The sequence below is a fragment of the Salvia splendens genome, chromosome 4 (assembly GCF_004379255.2).
Source record: "Salvia splendens isolate huo1 chromosome 4, SspV2, whole genome shotgun sequence".
Classification (NCBI taxonomy): domain Eukaryota; kingdom Viridiplantae; phylum Streptophyta; class Magnoliopsida; order Lamiales; family Lamiaceae; genus Salvia; species Salvia splendens.
In genome coordinates this window covers 34,533,550-34,546,735 of record NC_056035.1, presented here as the reverse complement: position 1 = coordinate 34,546,735, position 13,186 = coordinate 34,533,550, and the positions used below count along the sequence as shown (strand labels likewise).

At 41.0% G+C, this 13,186-nt stretch overlaps 3 protein-coding genes and 1 pseudogene across 3 annotated transcripts; 2 read left to right on the top strand and 2 right to left on the bottom strand.

Annotated features, from left to right (window-relative positions):
• LOC121799776 (CASP-like protein 1) lies at positions 1–1,804 on the top strand. Its single transcript, XM_042199242.1, has 3 exons — positions 1–284; positions 1,148–1,274; positions 1,383–1,804. Exons 1-3 carry the CDS (start codon positions 46–48, stop codon positions 1,620–1,622), a joined length of 606 nt encoding a protein of 201 aa, XP_042055176.1. The 5' UTR covers positions 1–45; the 3' UTR covers positions 1,623–1,804.
• A 47-nt stretch (positions 1,805–1,851) lies between these two features.
• LOC121799775 (divinyl chlorophyllide a 8-vinyl-reductase, chloroplastic-like) lies at positions 1,852–3,430 on the bottom strand. The gene is made up of 2 exons (XM_042199241.1): positions 3,132–3,430; positions 1,852–3,058 (listed from the first exon to the last, which is right to left on the bottom strand). Exons 1-2 carry the CDS (start codon positions 3,253–3,255, stop codon positions 1,992–1,994), a joined length of 1,191 nt encoding a protein of 396 aa, XP_042055175.1. The 5' UTR covers positions 3,256–3,430; the 3' UTR covers positions 1,852–1,991.
• Positions 3,431–7,086: 3,656 nt separating this feature from the next.
• On the top strand, positions 7,087–8,254 carry LOC121800520 (annotated as a pseudogene).
• Positions 8,255–8,931: 677 nt separating this feature from the next.
• Positions 8,932–13,186, bottom strand: LOC121799616 (probable serine/threonine-protein kinase At1g54610). Its single transcript, XM_042199031.1, has 7 exons — positions 12,315–13,186; positions 11,919–12,203; positions 11,521–11,838; positions 11,200–11,427; positions 10,854–10,954; positions 10,601–10,718; positions 8,932–9,532 (listed from the first exon to the last, which is right to left on the bottom strand). The coding sequence occupies exons 1-7, from the start codon at positions 12,690–12,692 to the stop codon at positions 9,263–9,265; spliced, it is 1,698 nt and encodes a 565-aa protein (XP_042054965.1). The 5' UTR covers positions 12,693–13,186; the 3' UTR covers positions 8,932–9,262.

Genomic DNA, 13,186 nt, shown 5'->3' with positions numbered 1-13,186 from the left:
ATTATCAAACTCCAACTTTGGAAAAACACACAATTATACATATACATGGCATCATCCATAGCTACGGAGCCTGAAAAGATGGAGGCGGGGCCACCACCCGCGGTGGAGAAAGAGAGCTTTCCGGTGGCGGATGTGGTGCTGAGATTCTTGGTGTTTGCATCAGGTTTAGTGGCTGTTTTGGTAATGGTCACAAGCAAAGAAACACAAGTCGTTGGCCAAAGTCCCGTTCCACCCTTCGGACTCGTTAGACAATCTGCCAAGTTCAACCATTCACCAGCTTTCGTGTAAGTATTTCACATTTGTGATACTATTTCAATTTCGGTACAGTATAACGTGTATATACCCTGAATACTAAAAAAAATGTACTGAAAATTTTGATAAAGTAAGTATATGGTTTTTATTCATACCGATATTTTGATACGACAATATATGTTATGGTCATTTCCCTTGGTACTAGTTAAATGAACAACTTAACTGTTAGTTAATAAAATCAATTAATATGTCTGATTGTGATCTGTCTTTGTTGCTACCTTCTAATGTAACTGCTTAATGAAAACGTCAAATTTAATTAATAGCTTTTCTTTCTTCCTATTAAAGTAAATGTTTGACAAATTCGTACCTGTTTGTTTGACTAACAATAGGTCGTATTATATCCTAATCTTTTTCATTGCTTACCTGCGACCAACCTATGCCTGAAATATATACCCCTATTAAATCATAAAAATCTAGAAGAATTTCATATACAAAAGGTCTCTTTTCTTCACCAAATTAAGCAAAATATATTATATTAATATGTATACTAAGCTTCTAAATTGGCCTTAGAAATTGAAATAGGAGTATAAGACTATTGCTACTAGTAACACCGAAATTACTCACTGATTAAATTGATCACTTTTCTTTAAAAAAGTTACTACAAAAGTGGCATACTTTTATATTCGAATCAGTGGGCTAATCTGCCCCACAAGAGATAAACTGGTTTGGAATCTTTAGTATTGCAATAATTACAATTATAATAATCCGTTCATATTATTATTGTCACCACATCAAGTGACAATTATACCCATATCTTAAGTCTTTTAAGATTTAGTAATTTATATGCAAAAAAATAGAAATCTAAAAATAGAGATTTATGATTTTGATTATGCAGATTCTTTGTAGCAGCACTTTCAGTTGCAGGCTTGTATGGTCTCATAACAACCCTCATCTCCCTCTTGGCTCTACGCAAACCAGGCATCCATACAAGACTCATCTCTCACTTCATCATTTTCGACGTCGTAAGCTCTAAAAACACTGATCATAATTATAAAGAAAAAAATTAAGCAGATGATAAAAATTCAACTAGAAAATGTTATATATGGATTCTAACAATGTGCATGATGAAGCTATTGCTCGGAATCATGGCTGCAGCAACGGGAGCAGCAGGCGGAGTTGCTTACATAGGTTTGAAGGGCAACAAGTATGTCCGGTGGAACAAGATCTGCAATCTGTATGGTGAATTCTGCAAGCACATTGGGGGTTCAATTGCCGTCTCCTTGTTTGGATCCGTCGTGCTGGCACTGCTCATCTTGCTGTCCGTCCGCTCTCTGTCCAAGAAAATTCCAAGACACAACCACTCACATTAAGTCAGATATGAATCAGAATCATGCTTGTTAATTCTCTTGTTGTGTGCATATGTTGATATGTAGATGTGTTTCTTTCTGTAGTTTGCACAACTAGTATTCATCGTCATGTATTTGCTTCGTTCGTGCTGTTAAGATTGCCGTGAGAGAGAATTTCAATAGAATTTTTTGTGACTATCTGTGCACCTAGTTTGTCATCATTTACAGCAGAAATTCTCAACAATAACCAGCATTCAAACACAATAACTAGGTATTATTCACATTTTGTTGCAACTAATCACATTTCAGATAGAAGGCATGAATTTCTCATATCAAGCAAGAATATAGTCACATAGTAGGTACATAGCAAGCAAAATCTGGAAAGAATTTCAATCAGAAGATTGTTTGCTCTCCTAATTCTTGGCCAGCCATTCCCTGTTCTAGCACCCTCTTAAAGAATCCCTCCAACGTGTCGTTGCCATAACTAGGCGTGCTATCAGCATCATACTTGCCCGTCTCAGGATCCCAAATCAGCATACTCTCAGCAGCATAGTATCTCCCAATCTTGCCAAACTCCGCTGCATCCTCCAACGAGGGGAAGATCTTGACAAGGAAATCAAGAACTCCAATTGCATAATCCATTATCTGTATAGGCACTTTCAAGAACTTTGGCTCTTTACCCGCAAGCCTAAACAGCATCTCCCCTTGCTCCAACGGGGTCACTGCCTTCCCCGGTCCACCAATAGGTAGAACCTTATTCACCAGCTCCTCACTCAACACACAGTCTGCGATGAAGGATGCCAAATCCGGCTCACTAATAGGCTTGCACGCGCATAGCCTCCCGTCTCCAAACATGACATAAGGCTTCCCATCTTTAACCAGCTCAACCTGCCCTGCTAAGCTCTTGAAAAATGCAGTAGGCCTAACTATGCTATAACTGAAATCCTCATCTTTCTCCGCCTCATTTATCAGCTCCGCCTCGAATTTCAGCTTAGCACGCTGGAATACGAGGAGGGGCTTCTGCACGCAGATTGCAGACAGCAGCACAAAATGTGCAGCCCCAAATTTCCTACCAACAACAAGACTATCCTTAGTTGCCTCATAATCAATCAACCAAGAATCTTTGACTCCACCACTCCTGCTAGCTAAGCAAGACACAACAACATCAATTGAAATTCCAAGATTCTCAATGCTTTCCTCCAAAAATTCGAACTTTGTCACATCAGAGAAGCAGGCATTTGCACCACTCAACATCCCCAGTGTCTCATCCTTGCTGTTTTTTCCCTTTATGCCACTTCTCTCTCTAACAACAGCTATGACATTAAACCCTCTTCTCACTAACTCTTTCACCACAAAATTTCCAATGTAACCGGTGGAACCTTCAACCAAAATATTGATATCTTTTGGGTTTTTGCTTCTGAATGACGATTTGGGAGATTCAATTGCAGGAGCAGCTGAAGCTGTGACAAGTTGGGATCTTTTTCGATTACCTTTGCAAGATTCAGATAAATGAAAGCATGGGATTGTTGGTACCTGGAACTGGTTGATGAATTGAGATTGAGACCATTGCAGTTGAAGGGTGTGCAAATGGACATTTTCTTGGTTTGTTGAAAGATTGGATTTTTAGGGGAAATTGGGGTTTGTTAATGTGAAGCATTCTTTTTTCTACTCCCCAGAAGGCTCCAAAATTTGAATAAAATCAGAAGGCAGTGATGGAGAAATAGCATAACCAGTGGCTCAATCATGGAAGAATCGAAATGAATGCATGCCTTGATGGGAAGATCGGATGATCAAAAATAGGGGAATTGTAAAAATGAGTACCCATGGAAAGTATTGGGTGTGAAGATAATTAGATCCATTTTTTTAAATTATGAAAATTAATTTAATTGATATATGTAATCTTTCAAGTTATGGCCACATTTATTTTTCGTGCAGATAGTATATAATAAGAAAAATAAAGGTATCAATGCCATAAGATCCCAAATTAATAAGAGTGTATGTTACTATATTTGTATACGGATGACCAGGAAATTTTGGGAGAAGTTTCCATATTAAAAAATAAAGAATCTATTTATATTCACACTAATTAGTTTCTACTCCTACTATATAACCCTTATTCGAATCCAACATTATTAGTTAGACGTACCATATTATATTGCACTTGGTATGTCAAGACTAAACAATTTTTACTCCTGTCATCTACAACAACTAGTACTCCTATTATAGTCTCACAATACTTTTTTAAATTACTTTATAATATTATTCACAATCCGTCATCTCTTTACTTAACGATTCATAGGCCTTATAGTACTCATCTTTTGATTTTTATTCTTTTTCGCAATTTAATTAAAATATGAAATTCAGTAAAATTCTAAAATTAAATTTTTATTAAGAAAAAAGTTTCAAATACTATAACTACATTTTATTAGCTGTGACAAAATGAATAATCTAAGTTATCACATATATGTCTGACTAGGTATTCGCGAAAATGTGACATCACACCTATTCGCAAAAATGTGGCATCACACCTTGGTGTGTTGGTTGTAGTGGCGGAGTATTAATTATAATGCACGCATACATGACGCTGGCAAGCACTTCCCCAGACATTTGACAATGGTCAAACGTGCTTGCAGAACTCTTAATGTTCTTTCGATATACTTCATCGGTCTCATGTTCCTTGCACTATTCCATTTCAGCTCGTCTCAAACTACTTACATTATTTTTAGTTTAAGTTAAAGTATGCACTATTTCACTCACTCGTCTCAAACTACTTACATACTCCCTCCGTCCCACAAGAATCTGCAATATTTCCTTTTTAGTCCGTCCCACAAGAATATGCACTTTCTAATTTTGGAAAATCTTTTCACTCTAATTAGTTGAGACCCATTTTCTACTAATAATACTTTAATTATTTTTTCTCTTCACATCTCTCTTACTTTACCAATTTTACATTAAAACTCATGTCAAACCTAAAGTGCATATTCTTTGGAGATGGGAGGAGTATGTTAGATTAAATTAAGAGCCCCTTTATTAAGTTATGTCTCATTACACTTAAAATTATAATTTAATTATACTAAAAAATCAATCTCAAATTTACTGCCTAAAATGAAAAATGCAAGTTACACGGATATTTGATTGCAACATCTCGTTTACGCGCAAAAAGAACACATTTGAGGTCGAGTGAGCACAAAAATGACTTCACAAAGGTCGACTAGCTCCGATAGATATCATCACCGAAATAGCAACCCATTTCTCATTCTTCGTAGATTTAGCTCATTTTTAGTATTCACTTTCTATTCTAATTTTTTTATGTAACTCCAATAAAGCCTATTTACAGCTAAATATAGTTAAAAAAAGTCAACAATTGCTGGTTAGAGAAAGAATTTCACTAGTCTCCTCCTGCTATTGATCACTGTTGGACAATGGTGCCCATCATTTACTTAATTAGGAAGACATCAAATGTTATCTACAAATTCCACCGCCTTATGATATAAAATGGATCGTGACATCCTTTTGGATATGAGGCCATTAGAATGGGGATATGAGGCTGCAATGGGGCGCCCTAAGGCGCGCCCTATATGTTATTAATTTAAATGTTATATTATTGTTTTGTTAATTAATGTAAATGTTTTAAAAAATGTAATGCAAACTAAATTAAAAACATAACGATTAACTAAAAACCGGCGAAGATTGCATTCATTAAACAAAAGTTACACGTTTTGAGTTGGCTAAAATCTACGCAATTCCCAACTTCCGGCGCAGCTCATCGATCAACCCCCGGAGATATTTGGCTTCAGCGGGGTCCGTACACTTCTTGAGCATTTTGTGCGTCTGCAACAACGTCCTCGCCATCGAGGCTGTTGCCAACTTCTCGTACGTGGCGGTCGACGGGTGCGGGGTCGGGAGCGGGACCTCGATCGGCGATGGGTCGGCGGCGGTCGAGGATGATGTCGCCACCGCCTTCCCCTTGGCCTTCGCAGCCTTGACACCTACGGGACGCAGGGAGGACATCGGTGTGCCGGAACTCTCAATGTCCTCGTACGGTCGGTTGAGGTCCACCGGGCGAGTTCCGCTTTCACCGCTCGTATAACCACCAGCTTCGGTGTTCTTCGTCCTCTTTGACGCCCCGGTGTGCAGAATCCCGCCTTGGAACTTCTGCTTGTCCCTCAAGAGCGCCCAGATGGCCTCGTGCCTGAACTCGCCGTACAGGGACTGGCACGACAACAGCGCTTTGGAGCGCACGTCGCTCAAGCTCTCGCCGCTCCCCTGGGCCCTCGCGCACTTCTCGTACTCCGACGAGAACAGGTTGATTTGCTTCTTCAACTGGTCCCAGTGCTTGCGTAGCTGCTACCGTTGCCGCTTGTACGCGCTCGGCGGCTTCGCCGCATTGTAGAGCTCGGCGATGCGCTCCCAGTACGCCTGCTGCCTCTGATTGTTCGCGAATATCGGGTCCTCCGATATGTCTACCCAACACCTCGCCAATATGAGGGATTCATCCGGCTGGTAGTTCGTACGGCCGGGGGCGTACTCTTCACAATTTCCTGGAGGTGGCAACTTCTGCGCGCGGTGCCGGGCCCGCTTCTTTTTGGCGGGGGCGGAAGGGGCGGCCGCGATGGCGGCCTCAGCGGCGGCGGGAGGGGGCGACGGGTCGGTTTGGAGACGGCTCCATGTCATCCAAACCGTACGATTCCGTGCTGAATTCGGGATCGTACTGCGTGTTGTCGTCGAACGGTCGATATTCATCCGGTTTTGTACCCGGCCAACGAGCCTCCCCAAACATCGGACTCTTGGGACTTGAATCCATTTCGTAGAAATAATAAAAATTCGAGTTTCGAGAGTGAAATCGTGAAATGAAACGTTAGAAATGAAGGTAGGGTAAGGGTATTTATACAAAAAATCGAAAACGCGTGCCATCGTCCGCGACCATCGTCCACCGATCCCGCAATGGGGCGCCCGATGGCGCGGACGATGGCCTATCGTCCACGTCATCGTCCGCCGATCCCACAATGGCGCGGATGATAGGCCATCATCCGCGACATAGGGTGCGCCCTATGGATCGGCCGCGGACGAAGGGGATGGACGATGGCGGGCACCCACAATGGGGGCATTGTCCGCGCCCGAGGACGATGGACGCCATAGGGCATGCCATCGGGCGCCCCATTGCGGGTGCCCTGAAGAAATAAACATTCATCCACAAATTAGCACAGCCAATTTTTAGAATGATGCAAATGTTTCATCACTTCTGCAAAACTTTTAACCGAGTTTATTAAAAGCTCAGCATCTTTTTCATAGGGTGGCGTTCATTTCCACCCATCTCTTTACTCACTCAAATATGGTAAGTTTTTTAGATCACTATAAATGTCCATACCCTAAAACAAGCTATGATTATTTACTAGAAATCTTTTTAAATTCATTCTATCTTACCTATAAATAGGACAATACCAATTATACCAAAAATGAACCAAATCAAAGATTAAATCAAGAAAGAATGGCATCACACTCCCAAGATCTTCTTGATGCTCAAACTCATGTTTGGAACCACATGTACAACTACATAAACAGCTTGTCACTAAGATCTGCGCTTCAGCAACGGATACCCGATGTTATCCACAAACACGGCAAGCCTATGACGCTTTCTCAGCTGGCCGACGCCCTCTGCATCAACACAGCAAAATCCAGTGCCCTCTATCGCCTCATGCGAATTCTAGTCCACTCCAAGTTCTTCGACAAGGTGAACATCTCCGACCAAGAGGAGCCAGAAGAAGCTTATTCTCTCACCATGGCTTCACGTCTCTTGATAGGAGATGATCCGCTGAGCCTCGCTCCTTTTGCCCTTCTCGCCACCAAACCGGCCTGGATTGACGCGTACCATCATATGAGTGAATGGTTCCATGACCAATGTCCCACTGCGTTATTCACCAAAAATCGGATGGATCAATGGGAGTTCGCAGCCAAAGAGGAGAAATGGAATCAAGGGTTTAATGAAGCCATGGCTGCAGATGCACGCTTCGTGAGCAGCATACTTATTCAAGAATGCAAGCATGTTTTTGAGGGGTTCAAGACAATGGTGGATGTCGCAGGTGGCACAGGGGAGGTGTCCAAGGCGTTGGCCGGGGCATTTTCCAGGTTAAAATGCATCGTTCTTGACCAACCACATGTCGTTGGTAGCATGTAAAGCTCTGAGAATGTGAGGTTTGTCAGTGGAGACATGTTTGACTTCATTCCTCCTGCTGGTGCAGTTTTCCTCAAGGTATCGAGTGAGTTTCTGGTAGACTAGTCTTTTGGTATAACGACATCTCTAATTTTATTCGAAATCTTTACTTATGGGAACGCAACTTTGTCATTGACAGTGGATAATACACGATTGGGGCGACGAAGATTGCATCAAACTACTGAGAAAATGCAAAGAAGCAATAGGTCACAGCAAAATTAATGGTAAAAAGGTGATTATTGTGGATATGGTTGTGGATGAGGAGAAGCAAGCTCATGAGGCAACTGAAACTCAACTGCTCATGGATGCGGTTATTATGGCTAATTTTACTGGAAAAGAAAGAACTGAGAAAGAATGGGCTAAGCTCTTTGCTGCTGCTGGCTTCAAAAATTATAAAATCACTCCTACTTTAGGAGTGAGGTCTATAATTGAGGTGTTTCCGTGATTGTTTGCCTTGTCATCTAAAATTATACTCTCTATACATAAATAAAGTTACATCTCGATGACGCATGCCACGCCCGAGCTCGCCTACCTAACTCCCAAGCCACAGCTCACGTCCCAACGCAAAGTACGAAGGCCACATACCTCAAAGATTATATATGAAGGATCCGAGTCCTATGTAGATTAGGATATACTAGTGTTTATATCCAGTACTTATTACTTCTTGTCCTGTTCAGAGTCGAGCATATCATAAGCTCCGGGTTGGGTTTTCTTTGTCGGTTCTTTCCCAAACCCGTATTTAGAGAGTCGAACCGCGTAGGGTCTCCATTACTTTTTAAGAATGAATTTAGTTAAATCGCATCCATGTTCTCCTACAAACCCTAAATTTTATTATTCAAAACCCTAATTTCCCACCTCCTGTGGGGAACGTTTGCCGAGCTTCTCAAAATCGACGCCAACATGTAGTGTACCGTACCAGAAACCCTAATCCACTATAACATATTGTAAGAGACAAGCATTATATGTTCAAAGAAAATTCTTTTTTCAAAAAGTTAACATGATCACACATCTGAATCATGATATTGAAATCACATACTAATGTGTTTAAATTAAACCATGCAACTATGGAGCGCCGGAGACAGTTTGATGCGGCATTATTTAAAAATAAGCCAAGAAAACAAGTAAGATCAAAGTAAACTGTGCATACAGCATATATTGATATTGATATTGATATTGATATTGAAACTAAATATCTCACAGATCAAGACATCTCTCCCAATGGAAGGCGAAAACTTTTCAGCATATACAAAAACTAAAAATATTTCTCATGATCCCAAAAATATATAGAAACAAAATATGTGGACAAATTTTCTCTCCAAGAATTGCAGATTATCCGGCCTGAGGCAAGGAGTTGCAAATAGAGGCAACGTACCAGGAAACGAGTTTGTATTGTCCCTTGCAATTTGCCTCCGAGTTGATGGGTTAGGAGCAAGTATATGACGGTCGATTCTCCCTAGTTCAGTGCAGAACTCTTTTTTGACTGCTTTGACTTCCTTCTTGAAGCCCCAACACCAGCAGGGTCAGCCAACGGGCCTGACCACGTCTGCATGGGCTCTTTGGCATATGAGAAGTTCATGGAACTGAATGGGACATCAGGAGGATCAAAGGCTGGGTCGATAAGATGTGATGAGTCCATAGTATAGCCAAGTCCTCCATCCTGGTGTGGAGGAGGAAATTTCTCGCTTTTGCTCTTTGCATTGGCGTGGTTGATCAGACGCCGCCTCTGTTTAACAGAGTGAACAAAGTTGCTCCAATTTAGAAATGAATGCATCATGCGGAATGAAATTTGAAAATAGTCACAAACACTCTATGTGATCTCTCCTATCAATAATATTCATTAGTGAGAATGACTAGTATCCAACTATCCATTATTTAAGGGTTACTGTTTTGGAAATAAGACAATATTTAACCGAATTTCCAACTTTTGCATGACTTATAAAATCCCAAAATTGTCAGCATTAACACGATGTAGTTGGGTTTTTTTCTTTTTTTGTTCTAGACCACAGATAACATTCCTCGAGTGTACTAGATTTTTTTTTTATTCCGCCTTTGGGAGAGACGCATGACCCTCATGCGTCTCCTTTTAATGAAACGCATGACGGAGATGCGTCTTTTATAGAGACGAATGAGGGACATAAGTCGTTAAATTTTTTATTTTTTTTCTTTATTTTTTTTGAAAGACGCATGACGCTTATGCGTCTTTGCCTGTGACGCATGACGCTTATGCGTCTTTCAAAAAAAATAAAGAAAAAAAAATAAAAATTTAACGACTTATGTCCCTCACGCGTCTCTATAAAAGACGCATCTCCGTCATGCGTTTCATTAAAAGGGTCTCTCCTAAACCCGGAACAAAAAAAAAAGTTCACTACAAACACGGAATCTAAGTTCTATTCTAGAACAAAAAAAGAAAAAACCCCGATGTAGTTTTATAATTTTATTGCTGAAAGAATTGGGATGTTGTAATTAACAAAGTCAATTGTTGTTGTATAGCAACACTTTAGAAGTCGTGTAAAAATTGCTTTTCGGGCAATCAACCTACCATCTAAATCACTTTCAGATCCATTCCCATATCAGCCAAGCAGATAAGCTAACAAGAATGGCGAAGAACAATTGTAGTCCACTAAGAACCATACTAACAAAAGGGTGAAGAAACTGCATTCTGTTCATATATAGGCGAAGTGCGCCCATTCTTGAACATGGAAAAAAGGTTCTTATGCTGATTATCAAGGTTAAGGTCACAGATTGTAAGCAGATAAAGAGGTTTTTGAAAGATGAATCTTAGGAGACGTACATCAAGGTTGGCTTGCAGCTCTGCATTGGCTTCAGGGGCACGCATTTTCCGCATTGATCGCTCACGTGTCCGTGGTTTCTTCAAACCATCTGCATTTGCCTTACCGGCAGCTCTCAACCTGCAATTTTGTAGCTGCATCAGCTTAGCATTAAATAAGTTACATGTCACTCCAAATTAATGCAAACCAGAGCTTATTTATATACATGACAGGTAAACAATTACTAAAAGACATTGGACACCTATAACACCAGACCTCCTAGCTTCTTCATCCCGACGCTTAGCATCCATCTCCTTACTTGGTGGGTATTTTGGAAGGCTTGAAGGATCACATGCATAAGGTTTTGTAGTGAAGAACTGCAAAAAAAACATTAAAAGCATATTAGCTTGGGCAGCATAGAAAAGGGTATGTCGGACAGAACCACAGACAGATTCGCGCATGAGGCAAATTAGAGATCAAAGATATGGACACAAGAAATCATAAAGGGAAATCAATCGAGCGGTTTGCATAGTTTTTGCAGATTTTATTCTTTTTTATCGTGTTTATCTAGGCATACTTGATGAGAGTGAGCGGGTGTGGGAGAAAGAGAGAGAGAGCTCACGTCACTCCTTAAAGAAGCTGTGGCAGTTTGACGCTCAGCTGGATCAATCGAAAGTAGGGTCTCAATCAAAGGCAGTGACGACTGAGGGAAATCCTTAAATGTCTCTGCAATGCGCCTTTTGTATGCTTGCTGGGGTTTGAATATGGTTGCATGCGGTAGCTTCGACCTTTTCCAATACTCATCAGACGGAGAACCACATAACTTGAAAATCCTGTGAAGTTGTTCCACCTGAGCACAAGAATTAGGTAAATCAACAATCATCACTTAGATAGAATGTATACACACTGTGAGGAGCCTAAATTCTAATGGCTGCAGCATTACCTCTGTCCGCCCCGTCATAATGGGCTTCCCAGCAAATAGCTCGGCTAAAATGCACCCAGCGCTCCACAAGTCAATTCCCACGCCATAGTCCGTGGCACCAAGAAGCAGCTCGGGTGCTCTATACCACAGAGTAACCACACGGCTTGTCATATGCTGCTTCTTGCTGGGATCAAAAGAAGAAGCCAGTCCGAAATCAGCAATCTTCAGAACTCCTTCATCATCAATTAGAAGATTGGAGCCTTTAATATCACGGTGCAAAACATAGCGACTGTGGCAGTGTTCAAGGCCAGACAATAGCTGATGCACAAAGCATTTCACCTACAGTATCAATTTACACAAAAATATTCAAAATCTAGCTCGGAAACAGAATACCAAATCACATCACAGCCGAATCCTACCTGAGGCTCTGTAAACTTAATGCTGGGACTCGATGAAAGGCCAGCCAAGTCATGTGGCATGTAATCGAACACTAGATACAAACTACATGACATCCTTGAGGTCACCAAACCTTGCAATTTGATGACATTTGGATGATCCAAGCGGCGTAGGATTAAAATCTCCCTAGCCATAAACCTTATGCTCTCTGGCTCTAAATTATCGAATCTAACCTTCTTCAACGCAACAATGTTTCCTGTTAGAGCATCTCTAGCTTTATACACGTTACTATACGTACCTTGTCCAATCTAAACAACAGAAACACACACAATCACAATTCACAAAACAACATTGCAAAAAACATTCTAGTAAAGTCGATAAACATACTGAAATATGACTAGAACTGAAAATCAGCTTGCCTTATCGAGCTTCTCGAATGTATCAGCTCGACGGGGGATCCACCCACTGAGAGCCTCACCAGCAACTGCCACAAGCCAAGAAGGCCATCCAGCAGCCACTTGCTCGCCATGAACATTATTCGGGGGATTACTTAACCTAGGATTCGGTCTCGACCTCCTCTTTTCATTTCTCGATTGCCTCACAATCCCATCTTTCAAATCCTCCTTCTTAACCCCACCATTCTGAGCTTCACCACCGTTTGGTTTACTCACCGAACTATCTACTACTTTCTCCCCACTCTCAGCTGTCACTGACAACTTGTCTCTCCTCTTCTCCACTACACCATTCCCTCCGGGTGAACCAGACTCAGAAATTTCTTTGCCGAAAGCACACCCCATTTCTCAGTCACTCCAGCCCTCATTTCTCAGCACATGGCAAAATCTTACCCCTCATTCAAAACTCACCAAAATATCACCAAATAACTAAATTAAAAACAAAAAAATCAAGCGTGGAAAGAAGCACACTCACTGCTGCAAAAACACAAGCATTACTCAATTCAAATATATATGCGACGAAACCGGCAAATAAATCTGAATTAAGTAAATAATCAGAATGTGGTGCAATTGGAATTGCTGTTAATGGCGACTTGAGTAATAAAGATTGAATCTTGCAGTATAATGCAGCAAGAACCCTAGATTTATGAGTGCGCAAGAAAGCAAAAGAAGCAATTATGATTTTGTTAAAGCCCGCGACCGCGATGAATGGCGGTCAAAAATAAGCTACACAAAAACATAAAGCAAAGGCAAATTATACGGTGAATATTGGCGGCTTTCCTATACTTACCGTATTTTCCTTTTTCCGCTTAGACTTTTTATGTTCATTTTTTTCTGGA